General features: G+C 42.1%; 1 protein-coding gene across 6 annotated transcripts in view; it reads right to left on the bottom strand.

Annotated features, from left to right (window-relative positions):
* Positions 1-15,954, bottom strand: part of LOC114549038 (cadherin-7) — a 153,949-nt gene that overhangs the window by 87,406 nt on the left and 50,589 nt on the right. For 4 of the 6 annotated variants that reach the window (XM_028569149.1, XM_028569148.1, XM_028569147.1 and 1 more), the window contains one exon: positions 299-875. In XM_028569149.1, the coding sequence (XP_028424950.1) occupies positions 299-535 (237 nt within the window). In that variant the 5' untranslated portion in view covers positions 536-875. Of the gene's footprint in view, positions 1-298; positions 876-5,517; positions 5,729-12,647; positions 13,124-15,954 lie in introns of those variants that run through there. The other 2 variants (XM_028569150.1, XM_028569151.1) reach the window with 2 other exon arrangements.

A 15,954-nucleotide genomic window follows, 5' to 3' on the forward strand; every position in this document is an offset into this window, starting at 1 on the left:
ATGCAGAATACCTTCCTACACCGTCTGTGTTTTGTCTTTTCATTTGTTTAACATTTTATATAGGGCATTGGGAATATGTACGACTCAGTAAAACACTGCTGTGTCCCAGATTTTGCAGGTCGTTATGGTAAGAGGTTATTGATATACAGTACACTTGCACTAAACCTGGTGCCAGATCTGCAAAAATAGGGTATGTGTGATTCAGTTTACCATAATACCATTTTTTGTTACTTTATGTGCATGTAACAACATTGTTAAGCCGTGCTAATACTGACCCATTAAGTCACAGATCACTTACCTTGCCAACATAGAGTGGTTCATTTCCTGTGTACTCCTCCAATACGAAGAACTGGTTCCATACCCAGCTGCGTTTGTGCCTGAGCAGGGCCTCCCAGGGGTCTGGATCAGAGTGTGGGGACTTCTCCAGATCCCCAGAGCTGGGATTCAGCCCCCAGCAGCCCCTCTCTCGCAAGGGAAACAGGAGTGCCAAGAGAGCCAGGGCTCTGCATATGCCTGAGCAACGCCCCCCCATCATCTGGGCCCTTTCCAAAAAGCACCGGGGCCAGAGGAGGAGCAAAAGTATATAAAAAAAAAAAGGCAGTGAGGCTGAAATGTCAAAACCCTCAGGGTTTTATCCACACAGTCCTGACCCTGTTTCACCAGAGAGAAAGAGCAGTCAGACACTGAAAAGAGCGCATGGGTTAAAAAAGAGTCAAGCTCTGCATTTTGCTGTGTTGCTCTTCTTCTTTTCCTGATTGGCGACTAAAAGTGGGGTAATTCCCTCCACTTAGGAGCCAAAGAGTTGACATTAAAGCTGGGTAACAGGGTCAGTGGCGACCGGGCAGGCTTCAACACGCAGGCTGTATAATTGGCACCTATCAGAACAGAGAGAGAGAGAGAAAGAGGGGGAGAGGGAAAAAGAGAGCGAGAGAGACAAATAGAGGAGAGAAGAGAGAAAGTACCATCAGCAAAATTGCCTCTGTGACCGCAGTCACTTCAGACAGCAAGTAATGTGCTTGCTGATGCAATGATAATGATGTTTTTTTACCAATCGTGGAGAAATTGGTCAAAAATGAATAGACAATGATTATTGTACATACAATCACCACAAAGTCCTTCACCTGCACACAGGGCATAGAACGATTGAGACGAGGTCACAATGTTAATAAAGGTAAGATGCGAAGGGAAAATGACCTGCTGGCTGCTTTGAAAAACAATCAAATGCCATTCAGCTAGCTCCCAATTATCCAGGCTTTACCTCACCAAGGTTATTATTTTGTCACATTGTCTTTGTATAGGGAGCGGGGCATAATGGTGGAGGGGCTCGCCACTCCACACTAACAAGCCACATGATCTGTGTGGCAAGCTCTCATCACCGAGATTAAAAATAAATCTGAGCTGTCAGCAGCATGATGGCCCGAGAGCTCCTGACCTCTACCCCATAGCAGTCTGTTCGCCGGCCTGAGCACATGCGAGGGGATCTGTCTCCCTGCCGTCGCCATACCGTGACAGCTACCCCTAAGATGCCAGGACATGAAGACTTGTCAAAGCAGAGAAAAGCATCTGCTGCTGATGGATATTCTTCATGTCACAACATATCCTGGCAGTCCTGAATAGTTGAGCAATTACATGAACTTTAATAGCGCTTGTATTATCTGTCTAATTTGACACCTAACAATGACTTCCCCCCATAAATATTTTGAAGGAGGAGCATGAAAGCGCACAGAAAAGCTCCCTGGCAAATTTATGAAACATATTGGGATGATGTAGACTCTAGAGGTCTTCTGAAAGCAGACGTTTAGAAAACAGAGCTCGACCGCACGTATATTTATTTCCTCGCTGACCTCTCTGTCATTCTCCTCTATGAAGAGTATTGGCAGGGCCCTGGACGAGGAAGGTAATTGCTTTGGCATAAAGTGACCTCTTTCTTCCCACACACAGATTCTTCAGTTCTCATTTTACTTTCCCTCTGCTCCCCCCACCCTTAGCAAAAATAAAAAAAACAACAGCACACCGCACATCCTGTGGAAGTGATATTTTGCCATAGCAAAGTCATTATCCGGTGCTAATAATCAACACGGAAATAAACAACAGCATGACTGTCACCTTTGAAGACACCTAGGTGTTTGTGAGAAACATCCTGAACATTTATTTCAAAAGTGCTTCACTTTTAAATGTCTTAATGGAAGCACCTTGAATTTTCAGCCACCCCCCCCCCACCTCACTTTTCCGGTCAAGGTGCAGAAAGCACACAAATCCCTACAAGGCAAAACTTTCTTCCAGAAGCCATAAATCTGTGGAAACATTCGCCCCTGATCTGCTTTAATATGAACTAGAATACAGAAAGCGCGCAAAGGCTGCAACACATGAACGTGCGCACACACAGACACACACATTTAAAGTCACTGCCTCTGCATGACAATTTAATGGTAGAGGTGGAAAGTGGAGCAGATCTGGCTGCAGGGCAGCACGGGGTTGTGAAGGCAGGTTGCAGCGGTGCTATTGTGGAGGAGAAAATCAGCGCAGGGTCAGTTTGAGCCAGGAGGCCAGGTTAATGCTTCTCATTTCGCTACACCCTGAACACTGGAAGAGGTGGGAGTCAGATACAGACTGGAGATAACACTGATCTAGTCATGGGTGCAGCTGACATATTAAATGCGGTTTTTGCTGATTTACTGTAGGAATTATTAAGCAATTCATGCAGCAGAGAAATCAACCGAGTCAATACATTTCTATTGTTAATCATTTTAAAGATTAAAAGCGTATGGCGTCAGCTCTAGATTGAAATTAGCCGCTCTACTCGCAAACAAATACAGGGAAATGAATGCGACGAGTTTTTCATGAGAGTATTTTCCTCATGACTATGACTATATATATTTTTTCATTTCTTCTTCCTGTTGGTGTTTCAGGTGATTGGCAGTAAAGCAGAGCATATACATTAACTCAGCGTTGATATGAAAACACTCGACTCTGGCACAATGAAGTGACAATGAAGCAGAAAAGCAATAGAAACTTTGGGGCGAAAAGAAAACAAATGAAGGCTTCGTGTCGACTGTGATGGATTATCTCACTCTGCGGAAGTTGTTTTTTTCACACTGTACAGGAGTCAAAACCAGGCCTGATGACTTCAAGTATAAGGACTGACTGTGGAGTTAAAAAACTAAATGTAAAGGAGGAGGACTGGGAAAAATGTAAAAAAAAAAAAAAAAAAAAAAAAGAAGAAGAAGAAAAAAAAAAAAAAGATATCAAACTGCCAATTGTTCTTTTTTTAAGGATTTAGTCATCTGATGAGTAGCTGAGTTCCTGCACTGGTAATGTTTTGGGGTCAAATGCTCTAAATACTGGTGCTTTAAAAAAGCTCTAAAATAATTAATAATTACTCAAAAATCAGCTCAAAATATCATCTTCTGTCAGACTTTAGTCTAACAGCGAGTCAAAAATGGTCCAAAGTCCATGTTTCTCTGTGGAGAATCAGACTTATTGTTGGGCAGAAGAGTCAGAGCAATGATGCCAAATTAAGTAAAAATGTGAGATAAAGCCGTGAATGTAAAGCCTCCTAGTCATCCCCCGGCTCGGTTTCTCTTACACACAGTGTTCTAATCCCATTTGCCAGTCTCACAACAGGATTACCAGCGCTACAGCGCTCAGTAACCAATCACACGCTCCCTCTGATCCATATTCTCCTCAATCATTGAGTGTCTTCTACTCATGGGTCAGAATACAGAGCACACACTGCCGAGAACTTAAGTTAATAATGGTTTCAGACACTTCATAAAAGGCTGTACGTGGTGTCTTTATGGTAAACCAACTTCTAGATCAGGACATTGTTTTGTTTTTTTAAGTGACACTTGAAGTTCTGTTTGTAATTTCAAAAAATGACAGCATATGAGCAGTTTTCAATAATGTGGCACTTTGTTGATTTCTCTCGCACCTTTGCTCTTTCTGTGTCTTCTTTCAAGGAAAAGACAGAGCACAGGGTCAGATACAGAGAGACAGCAACCCTGTAGCTGCTGGGTCTTCAAGGACACCTAACAGTACAGACAAAGTCTTGCTGACGCGGGAACTTGAACCTGGTTGAAGGGTGGTCTCTCCACATTTCCGATACCTCATCTCGCATTCATTTGAATTCCTCTCGCATCCTTCGCTAGTAGAATTGAGGCTGACTGAAAGTCGTGTGTACGTTGCTGCAAGGAAAAGCCCCAATGCAACATCTGTAAAGAGTTCAATAGAGGGCTTTTTAGAGTTCAATACAGTTGCTGTGTTTGCCTTTTCTTGTTATATTGCTCATGAAAAGATGCTATAGGGTTTCGCGATGAAGCACTGCTGGTCTGTCTACCAAACAGCAAGTGGATAACTGACCAATGCAAATGGCAGAGGTGTGACACTGAAATAATCCCATCTTGTGCATTTTAATTCATATTCCCATGATAAAAAAGCAAAAACCATGTCTGTTTAATGAATGAGTATTTTAGAAATGTTTTTTTTTTTTAAAGACTTTAAACTGAGACCCTAACTTCAAGACACAAACATATGCCTTCCTGTCCTTGCAGCAACATGATCAAAATAAATGTGAAATGCTGCTTGTGATACTATATCTCATTGTATATTCCACTCACTGTGGGGACTATACAGGACTTACAGGCAACAAAAGACACATTTGCCGTTTTGCACAGTCAGAGGTCTCATATAAGTAAAAAAAATAAAACTGCACTGCAATAAAGGTCCATCATTGTATATGGATCTATTTTTTGTCCTTTAACAAGTGAAGCATCCTGCCAAATTATTCCTCTTATTCCCACTGCAGTTATTAGTTTCATGAATTTCCTGGAAACGTGGAGGTATATTAATCTGAAATAGTGCAGATCTTTTAATTTAGAAAAGCCTTAATTTGAATGAACTAGCAGTACTGGCTTTTACCCTGCTTGCAGTTTTCATCACCTCTCATTAATAATATGAGATCTTGCAGCTCAGTTGTGCACTCAGCGACTCTTTGACATGGACTCTTTGCAGTGTAAATCAGCAGGTAGCCCTGTGCCCGGCCTTGCGCACCGATGTGACCGGACTGCTTTGACCCTCCTGTTAAGTATCAGTCATTGCGCATTAGCTGTCAACACCTGCACCATGCAGAAAAAAGTTCGCAGGGGCGCACCTGTTCCCGAATCGTTAAAAAGACGTTTTTGTCCGATACAAAAACAGCTCGCATCATTAACACAGATCGATTAAACATCTTAACAACTTAGGGGTTCGGAGAAGCGGTGAGTGGACCGTCAAGGGACGGTGGCAAAAACCCACACATACAAAGCATATGGGGATACAAGCAGCACGGAAACACCGACAGTAAAAAGCTTAGTGAGCGGCCGCCGCAGGAAACCTGTGTCCATGGAATACTAATTACAGAATAAGCCACGGGACAAAAACGCACAGAATACACAAGTAGACCATGGATGAACTGCGATGCATTGTAGGGTGATTAAAACTGTCCTTAATGCGCTTTAAAAATCTATTGGAATCACTCACCAAAAGAAGATGGAATAACTTCACCGACGCACAGATGGTGTCTGGTGCTAAAAGTTGTGTTTCCTTTTCTCTCTCTCTCTCTCCACGCAGCAAATAGACAAAAACAGCTTATGTGAATAAAAAGAGTTTACAAGTTTTTATGATGAAATTAGTCCTGATGGCAGAGCAGGGCTGCCGGAGACCGGCTACTGGATCGCGCGTAAAATGCTCACTCTTGGCAGGGATGTGGCAAGTCTGATCCCTCTCCTTCTCTCTCTCTCTCTCTCTCTCTCTCCCTCTCTCTCTTCGTATCCTGCGCAGTGCTGCCTCTGTGCAGGGAACCCCAGCTGCAGGGTTGTATGTATCTATCGCTCTCTTACATAGGCAACAGGGGACGCGCAGCAGCGAGGAGAGTCGGAGCGCCGGCCGAGACAGGAAACGCTCTCATCTGAGCCAAATCCTCGCCGACTGAAGTGGAGAGAGCCTGTCGAAATAGTTTGACCAAAATAATTTGGCGAGGTGGGAGCCAGAAACACACGCAGTGTTTTGGCCGGAGGGAATGAGGAGCCGAATTTCCAAACCTGCCAGGTTTTTGGCAGCAGATGGCATGCGAACTGCTAAATGATTTCCATGCTGGTGAAGACAAAATCAATACAAAATTATTGACACCTTCCACCAATGAGAGGGATTGAACACCTCCCCCTTCACACTGAGAATGTATTAAATCCTGCAAGTCACATAAAATAATTACACAAAGAAAAGAATTAGGCGACATTACTTTTTTTGTGTGCAAATAAAGTCCATCTTTCCTTCTTTTTACTTGCATTACTCATACTTTACAAATTGACTTCTTAAAGACCCAATTTTTGAAGTGTACTTCCACATCTGGATATCTGGGCTCTACTTTCTATTCAGAGTTTTGTTTTTCATCCAATTAGCTGCCAACTGAGCTCCTGCAGTGACAGAGGAATGCAGCACGAGGCTGGGCTCTCTACTGCACCTCTACACAGACCTTTGAAACCGAACCAGTATTAGTTACATTCCTAATTAGTGATAGTAAACATATAAATATCGCGCCGGCATCTCCAGTTCATAACCCGTGCATTTGCACGGAATATAAAACTATTTTCTTGCAGCCTTGGCAGTGTAAACAGTTTGAACTCAAATTTTTACATGCATTATTTCACAATATTTACACCTGTTCTCACATAAGTCAACATTACATTTCACCTTGAACACAGTCCTGATCATTAGTCACCCAAGAAGTATCTTCTGTGTTTTTCATCATGCTATTTGCATTTTTGAGACAGAATAAATTACAATTGTGCAGCTCTTTTCAGTAATTTAGGAAAAGGAGCACTGGCCCAAACTGATAGAAAGAGCAGCCTCTGTCTGTCATACCAGGAAGGGCAGTTAGCAAAGATGAAATTAGACACATGGGACAATGGACACGTAAAAATAAGCTACAGCACAATGCAGTGGAATGAGAGGAAGAACAATGTTGTTGGAGGCAAAGGGAACAGTAAAGGAGCATAAAGCCAAGAAGATAAAAGTGAGGAAAGCTGGACTAAATAAGACCTCAACTTAAAGAGAGACAGAGTACAGAGGGAGAGTGGGTGTGTGATAATAGAGGGAGAGGTGAAAGGGAGGAGAAGAGGGAGGTGTCTCACAGGAGGGGGTGAGTAGAGGGGGTGGTGGGGGGAGGCTGCAGTTCAGCGGTGAGTTATTTAATTGGAGAGTGACATTGGGAGCCCGGCTCGTCAGCTCTTCCCCATCAATCACTGGCGGTCAGGAGATGCCTGAGGTGATGTGGCCCACGGCCTGCTCCCTCTGGATCCCGCGGCCAGCCCCGGCATTTAACTGCCATGCCTCCATTACATCTCCACCCCCCAACCTCCTCCCCGCACCAGGATGCTCTGACCTCGGCTCACCTGGCCGACTGTTATCTGCTCCCCTGTGACACACCGCTCGATGGGTCTTTTTGTTCACAGACTAACAAGAAAAACAGTGAAGGTTTACTGAAGCGGCTTTTCGAGCATTCATAAAATATGACCTCCGAGGACAATCAAGTTAGGTTTCTCCATAATATTTGTCACTATATAATTAGGGCTGGGTACCGAAAAATGCCTCGTCATTCAATACCAAATTTCAATACCTAAGGAGTAAATCTCATCGGAGTCAGTGAGCCAATAAGCATGCAGCATGCTTCTACCAAGATCTTATAATGCTGGTGATTGGCTGCCTAACTTTACACATTACACAAGCAGGAAAAACTCTACGTTACGAACGTAGAAGGAGCTGATAAATAAATAAAAAGATTTATGCCATGATGTGTAATGTTGTAATTTCTTTTTGTTAAAATGGATTTTATAAAACTGGTACCAAAAAAAGTAGGGTGAGGCTATTTGCACCCCTGGTACAATTAGCAGTGTATGCTATTTGCACCCTGGTGCAATTAGAAGTGTATGCTATTTGCACCCCTGTGCATTTACAGTACCTTGGCATATATTTACACACAGTTATCCATACTACTCATGTATTACACCTTTTTGGAATATTGTCGCCCTGACATTCTTACCTTAACCATAACCAATCCCACTCCTCTTGCCTAAACCTATCCAACCCAACCAGAGCAGGCATATTCATGAGTCTTCCCCTACCACCCTGCAAAAAAAAAAAAAAAAAAAAAAAAAAAAATCGCGTTCGCGGGTCCTGACTTGCGCAATTGCATGCAAATTATCCAATCCAAATTTAAAAAAATAAAATCTCCACACAGGGGAATCAAACTCCAAACTCCCATACCAAAGGTAAGCATACTAACCACTTAGCTAGCAGTTCTTTCAGAATGTTGAACAACTGTTAACCACTTGGTTTCTTTAAGCCTCGGTTGCTAGGTAACCATACTGTATACAAAAAAATAGGTACTACCTAACAAACCAACGGTTGTATGCTTTCACTGAAGACAGAAAGTGCAACTGTAGTATCCATTTTCCGCTAGAAATTCAATTGTTATAAACTTTAGAGACAAAACTTCCCTAATATGCCAGTTTCTGCGGTCATGGAAGATGAACGTCCGCCATGATTTCGGTGCACGCGAGCAACGTTTTTTTGTTGTTACGTCACAGGGTGTAAATAGCTCAGCTGTGTGGCCGTGGCTATTCGTACTGGGGGTGCAAATAGACACACTTTCTATGTCTGTAGCTTTAAATGCTAATGAGGAGGAGAGGGGGGGGTGTGGCCTTGACCAACTGCCACTTTGCTTGTTTGCAAGCCATGATGTCTCTCTCTCATGGGTGGGCCAAATTCTCTGAGCGGGCAAAGCAGAGAAAGAGGAGGTAACCTTGCTCCTTATGACCTCATAAGGAGAAGATTCCAGATCGGCCCATCTGAGCTTTCATTTTCTCAAAGGCAGAGCAGGATACCCAGGGCTCGGTTTACACCTATCGCCTTTTCTAGCCACTGGGGGACCATAGGCAGGCTGGGGGAACTCATATTAATGTTAAAAAACCTCATAAAAAGGGAAATTTTCATTCCATGGGACCTTTAAAAAGCAGTAATAAAAGGCAATCAGGCCTATCCATTTATTTAGTACTTTCTATTGTATTTATACTGTATATGTTCATCTGTTACTTTTAGCTAGGTTTATCTGTTTTAACTTTATATCCATGGCGCCACGTGAGTGGTAGCCTGTTGCAGCAGCTCTGAGCCTTTTCGGTGAAATTTAGTGTATTTCTCTCTATGTCTACTTCATGTGTATTTGTGTTATTCTGTTGTGTGTACATTTTTTTCTTTTGAGCTGCTGTAGCACAGGAATTTCCCCAGTGTGGGATTAATAAAGTCTATCTTATCTTATTTAGCTATATTTCAAAACGTTATCTATTACTTTTAGCTATCTTGACTATTTCTCCATTAGCTAACTGTTTATCCATTACACTTAGTGAAAATAGTTAGCTAATTGTAATGGATAAACAGTTAAAATAGTTAGCTATTTATCCATTACACTTAGCTATTTTAACTGTTTATCCATTACACTTAGCTAACTATTTTAACTGTTTATCCATTACATTTAGCTAACTAATTTACTGGTTTATCCATTACTTTTAGCTGTTTAGACATCTCTGCTCGCTTGCTAACTAGTTTTAACTCTCAACCACAACATGTAGAGTTCAGAGCTACAGCTGACTCAATATACAGGTATATATTTTTTAATCAAATTTCTATTTTTTTAATTAGTTGTATAGGTCTTTCCAGGTACCCCCTGACATATGAAGACGTACCCCTTGTGGTACAAGTACCCCTGGTTGGATATTACTGCTCTAACTGATACATATGAATAAATACTCTAAAACAGTAAGATAAGTAATGATAACTGATGGTCAATCTCTGACCTGCTAAAAGACAACTGACATTATAATTCCAGTAACTGCCTTTCCCTGTCATTGGAAACAGATGATTGGTACATTGACTGGCCAATTTCAGCTGTAAATAAGGTATCGATTTCCCCAGTGGACATTTACAGAAAACATGTCGCTGTGTTCACAGCTAAAGAACTGTCATAACATATGTTTTCTGAGCAGCACTGCAGAGACAAAACACTCAACATGCAGTAAGCCACAGCAAGCAAGAGTTGGAGAATAAGGTTGAAACAGCTGCACATGATCTGGTTCTTCCTATCCTGCAGAAGCACATAAGAAAACCACATTGGAGTTAAAAAAAAATGTCCTTACATTTGCAGTTTAATTAGTTTTGATTCAAGTTTCTAAGTTTGTGAAAATAGAATTTACAGTACTACATTGCGTCGGCCTTTGCGTTCTTTTGTGCTGGCGGAGCAATGATTCACAGCAAGTGACCTTTTTTCACACCGTGATCTTGACAGTGGGGTCGTGATTTATCATCAAACTGCATTCCATTTAGTGGTTGTTCCTATTTATCTCTGACTCCTTCTCTCCTCCATAACTGCACCGAGACAGTTAAAATGCCCCCTTAATTGTTTCTTTATTTTATTCTAATTCTTTTTGTTGATTGATTTTTCGTTCTGTTGAGCTCAGACACTTTCAGCAGCTCTGTTTCTCTCAGAGAGGCTTACCCAGTGTGGGTTTTTCATTGCACACAGTATGTGAACATGTATTTCACTACATGGTGTTCATAAGGCTCCAGAGAGCCAGGGATCAGAGGGAGCAGAGAGGCCTTGATGTTCGAGGGACAAGGCCGGGGAGTTGACGTCCCTCTGACTCCAGCACCATGTAACCGAAATACAAAAGCTGGACTTATTTGCATATGCTGCATCAAAACATTCCTGCTTCTCCTCTTTGAGAAGCAGGGATTTGGACTAATCATTCTGTGAGTATTGAGCAATTACATTTTCATCTAATGCTATGTAAGAGGGTTGAAAGATCAAGTGAACTAATGGATGACCTAATCATGGGGGGATTGGCTGTATCGATTCAGATGGTCATATCCTCATTGTCTGTCAGGCCACTGAAGCTGGAGGCGGATAAAATCCCTCACTGGCTGAAACCACCATATTTGAGAAACCCTCATTGAGATTACACTAATTTAGCCCATACCTCTCCTGTTCCCCTGGGGGTTAAATAGATTACGGGGGAGGAATCGCAATCTTGCTGAGTTGCAGCCTAAGAACTTCGAATAATTTAATGTAACAGGTTTTTATCATCCCTACTCCCTTTTAGGTATTTTATATTTTTGTCATATTTCCTAACGAGGAGATTTTGCAGCGCACACTACGTCTGCTTGCACCTTCCATGTATAAATTGTCTTAATCCTCATTGATATACAGTGTGTTGAAATGTTGTCATGCTTGCAGATGCAATTTTGCGCACAAGCAAAATTATGACTTGGTGGTTGGTGACACGGGCTGCCAACACTGCAGAGACAGTCATTCTTCAAGGACAATCTTCTGCATCTGTGCGAATAATCAATGTTTCTGAAAGTTTATCATGAACTCGTGGCATCTTTCATATCCCATCAGGCAGCATCACTTGTGCAAGGCGAATCTAGATGTAAAGTGACATTCATTCTTTCTCAAGAAGATCGAGACAGCCAACCCTTAAAAGTGAAGAAAAAAAAAAATCGAGGTAAATACTTGAGATAAATAACAGACAGGTACAGAGGTCAGTCTCGGCAATTTCCCTCCAGACGCGTCACAGCAGGTTCTGAAAGAGTAACGTCTCACTGCAGACAGACATGTTCATTCACCTCAGTTTGTGTCGACTGAGACAGCATCCTGATCCGAATCCTAATGACACAGCGACTTGCTAGCATTCAGTGGTCTGTGTGTCACAGAGCCGTGGCAGCTCGGGCTGTGCTCTCAATTCACACTCAAATAAGCACCTACAAAATCTCTGCAAAAGGGAAATAAGACCGTCAGAGGAGATCCTCCTTGTCTACACAACCATTATAATATACTGTAATATACAGTACACTGCCTGTACGACTTTTGAAACCTCGGGTTAAAACTCCAAAATGCATTTGATTTATGGCTTTTTTTTCTTCTGCTGACTGAAAATAATCAGACATGTTTAAAGCCAAACTAATTAAAAATAAATATTCTAAAATTATATATATATATATATATATATATATATATATATATATATATATATATATATATATATATATGTAAGGTGAAGGGGGTTTGCATGGTGTCAGATCCACAGAATTTTTTTAGCCTACTGTATTTTGGCTCAATCTTTTGGTTCTACATCCGGTATATTCAAATTTCATCAACTTCATTTGACCAAAACAAAGCTCAGATAAACCTAGCTAGCTAGTTAGTAAAGAAAGTCAAAACAGCAGCTAAGCAGCTAAATAGATTGTAACATCACGAGTGTGTGGAAGCCGAAACAAGAAATACTGGTCAGAAACACTCCCAAGTAAATGCAAACATTGCTGTGTGTCCTCTGGATGTGTAAATTATATTGATTGGCAACATTAGCCAAAAATAATTTTAGAAGTCAAGTTCAAGCTATACTGTAGATTTGATATCAGTGACCAGAAAATGTCCTAATTCAGCTTTAACCTTAACGACAATGTGGCACATAAGACCCACACACATTAAGTAGCTAGGTTTGTACAGGCTGTTTAAACCAATATATCACCCACAATCTATCATTTAAGTATCAAACACTTACCCAATGTAGTCTAAAGCTTGCTCTTTCATGGAGGGGAACTTAGATTCACAACAGTTAATCCAATGGTGACCCAGTTTTGTGGTGGAAAAAGATGCAAACTTCTTAAATCCTGCAGAACAGTCCGGACTAAATATTTATATTTGGATAGCCAACATGTAGCTAAGTACCCTGCTTTTGTCTTGCGCATAAGTCTTTCCTACTCATTAGCTAGCCTGACACTGCACTAATCACAATGTGGTGACACCGAATTTCGCCGGACGGTTTGTACTAATTTGGTGCAGTAAAAAGTAGGCAGAACTGGAAATGGCGTAGATAGCGGCGTAGATAGCGGCGTAGATAGCGGCGTAGATAGCGGCGTAGATAGCGGTGTTTGCTTAAAGTGCAGGCACTAAGTAGCCTGGGAAAAGCCTGACGCAAATTTGAGATTTGCTCTGCAAGTCAGTCTGGCCAAGAGCCCATTCAATCCCATTTCCAATTTTTACAAATCAAGGCACCAATCACAACCGCTGAGGCGGGCTTTACACGATGACGATAGCGCAGTGACGGCAAGCAGCTTTTTGTTTACATTCAACATGACGGCCACCGAAGTGCAGCAACCCGTTGATGCTGCTGTCGATGCTACGTCACCCAGATCGTTGGTCTGATTGGTTGAAGACATTATCGAATTGCGCCCGGAGGCATCTGAGCAGCGTCTGTTGGTGACGCCCCTTTGGAAATGAGCTGTGAATGAAGCTTGCCCAGACTGTCTGGTGTCAACCAGGCTAGGCACTAAGGTGTCTATCAGGCTTACAACAGCAGTCCAGAAAGAGCAGCGCAATCAAAGGGGGCGACTTTGAAACCTTTTCCTCATTGGCATGAATTTATCCATATAGGCAAAATGGGGAGCTGAGCTCATCAATGGAAGAGCAAAAGGCAGGATCTAATGGAGTCTTCAGAGGATTGCCCATGTGCATTGTAATCAAAGTGAATTTAGCCGCACAGCATTTAGGTCCAACTATTAGTATTAAGCATACAAGATGAAGGGGAGAAGTGGATTTTGCTGCAGGAGTAGTTTGAGAACTTTATATGGATGTTTTAATACTGTAAAAAAAACTGGATTCCTTTTATCCATATTAACTGCAGTAAAACGAAGGTTACTACAGCTGCCACTCTCTGTGAAGGAGCTACAATTTACGAATTCAACATTTCATATCTACAGGCTGCACAGAAGATAGACTTCACAACCAAAAAGTTGCCTCTTAAGCCATTCTTGTGTGGGATCCCCTTGTGGTTGCATATCAGATCGCATCTGTATTCAATTCTAGTTTACACATTTCTACTTTATTTGTTGCACCTCCAGAGCCAGGGTTTTCAATTAGGATTTCCCTGAAAGGTGGCAAATGTACCAAGCTTTTGACAGCAAGCCTTGACTGCATATCACAACCAGATTCTTTTCTTTCCATTTTGAAAAGAGGGGAAATAATGTCACCTTGTGTGTTATATACAATGAGAACGAAAGGAAGAGCCAAACAGAGAGCAAGCACAAATAAGACAGAAATGAGGACAGGATGAGACAGAGACATAGACGAGGAGCAGGAAGGGATAGCTAAAGCCAGAAGAAAAAGCAAAGGCATTGGCTTTGTCATGACAGTCTCCTCTCCCATGGCGGGGAAGATGTGTGTTCACATGCTCCAGTAGTCAGGCTGAAAAACCCGGGCCTGTTGCATTCACTCCAGCAGAGCAATAGCACTCGTGGTTGCCTGGCTGGCAAAGAGCTTGTTATCCCTCCCCATCCCTTCATCTGTTTGGTCCTCTTCTTTCCACATCCCTTTTTCCCACACCACAAGCATCTGCATTCTGTTTGCTTCAACGAGCCCCCGCGTTTCCTGGCCACCATGTAACAAGGAAAAATACAGCGCCTTTTTTATTCTTCTCGCAAGACGCAGGTGAAGACAAACAGCACGGCCAACAGCCCAGGTGGCATTTGCGTCAGGCGATGCGCCCTGATCCTAAAAATCAAGTGCAGTTCTGTCAAGCCGAAATGTGGTGCTCCCGCGGTGCCTGAACCGTCCTGCCGGAGACAAAAGTGAGTCCCCAATCTCAAGAAAAGGAAACGAACAGTGATAATCTAATGGACTCGATCAACCAACAAGTGTCAAATGGGAATACACAGGCACGCATGAGGAGCCGGGCAGACTGAATACACTGGGTAATGAATGCCGGGGGAAAACTCAGGTCTTCTTCTTCTTATCTGGCATATTTCAAATGTTTCTCATTAACTCCAGGAGTTTCTACTCTACCCATTAAATGTTCTCTCTGTCTTTATGTGAATGGGATTGTATGAGCCAAGAACGCTTGCTGAGTCAGTGGGTGGAGGGCGAGCGGAACGAAATACATTACCAATATTCTTTCTTTTTTTCTAGAACACAAAGTGAATATTAAGTAAGGCATTTTTTTAGGCACAAAGTAAAAATAGACTTGAGAGGGGGAGCAGATTGTGTTCAAAAAGGGAAAACGAGGACAAATATTTGCTGTCAAGTGTGGAATACCTCAATTTGTTAAAATGAGTAACACCATAATTAGAAAACTACCCGTGTTGCTTGAGAATCAAGGATGAAACTGCCAAAACTGTTCTTTGCAAATTGTTGATTTCCCTTGTGGCCAGTGGTGACTGTTTGCTAAACACCTCACCCAAACAGCTACTGTCCAATTATAGCTTTGCAACAGTTATTAGGCGTGGCAGGCCTGTCAAGGTTGGGATTTCTCCACTTGCTGAAGTTTCAGTGACAGCGGTAATCTGTATTTTAAGAATTTCCAAAAGGAAACACACAAGAGCAAAAGTGTTAGGAATTGATTAATGTGTGTTTGTCAGCTCGAATGTAATCTGCAAAGGTAAGCATGTCTGGCTAACTTCCAGGGCCAAGAACATGTCATACTTTGTTATATTTTGTGGGGTATGCTACATTAAAGAAAGCCCATACAAAGCATGTCTGCTGTTTAGAAGATGCTTGGTGCTAACGAGTGCCTGGTAATGTTAGCACCTTTGTCCTTCTCAGTTTCGGAGATAGCGTTACTTTTGCCAAACAAATTGCCTATACCAGAAAAGACTTTTCTCTTGTCATGTTAAAAGTGAAACACTCTTTTAAAATACAAACAATGAAGCGTAATTTTCACGTCTGTCTTGCTTGTTCAAGTATGTAAGCTGCCAGGGTGAAGAGAATACTCTGAGTGGACACACAGTGACAGGAGCTGATGTGGTCGTCGGCGTCCGTCACAGCTTTCATTTCCTACGCTATACCATTGATTCCCTGGACGGCTAACATTAGTG

The sequence above is a fragment of the Perca flavescens genome, chromosome 22 (genome assembly GCF_004354835.1).
Source record: "Perca flavescens isolate YP-PL-M2 chromosome 22, PFLA_1.0, whole genome shotgun sequence".
Taxonomy (NCBI): domain Eukaryota; kingdom Metazoa; phylum Chordata; class Actinopteri; order Perciformes; family Percidae; genus Perca; species Perca flavescens.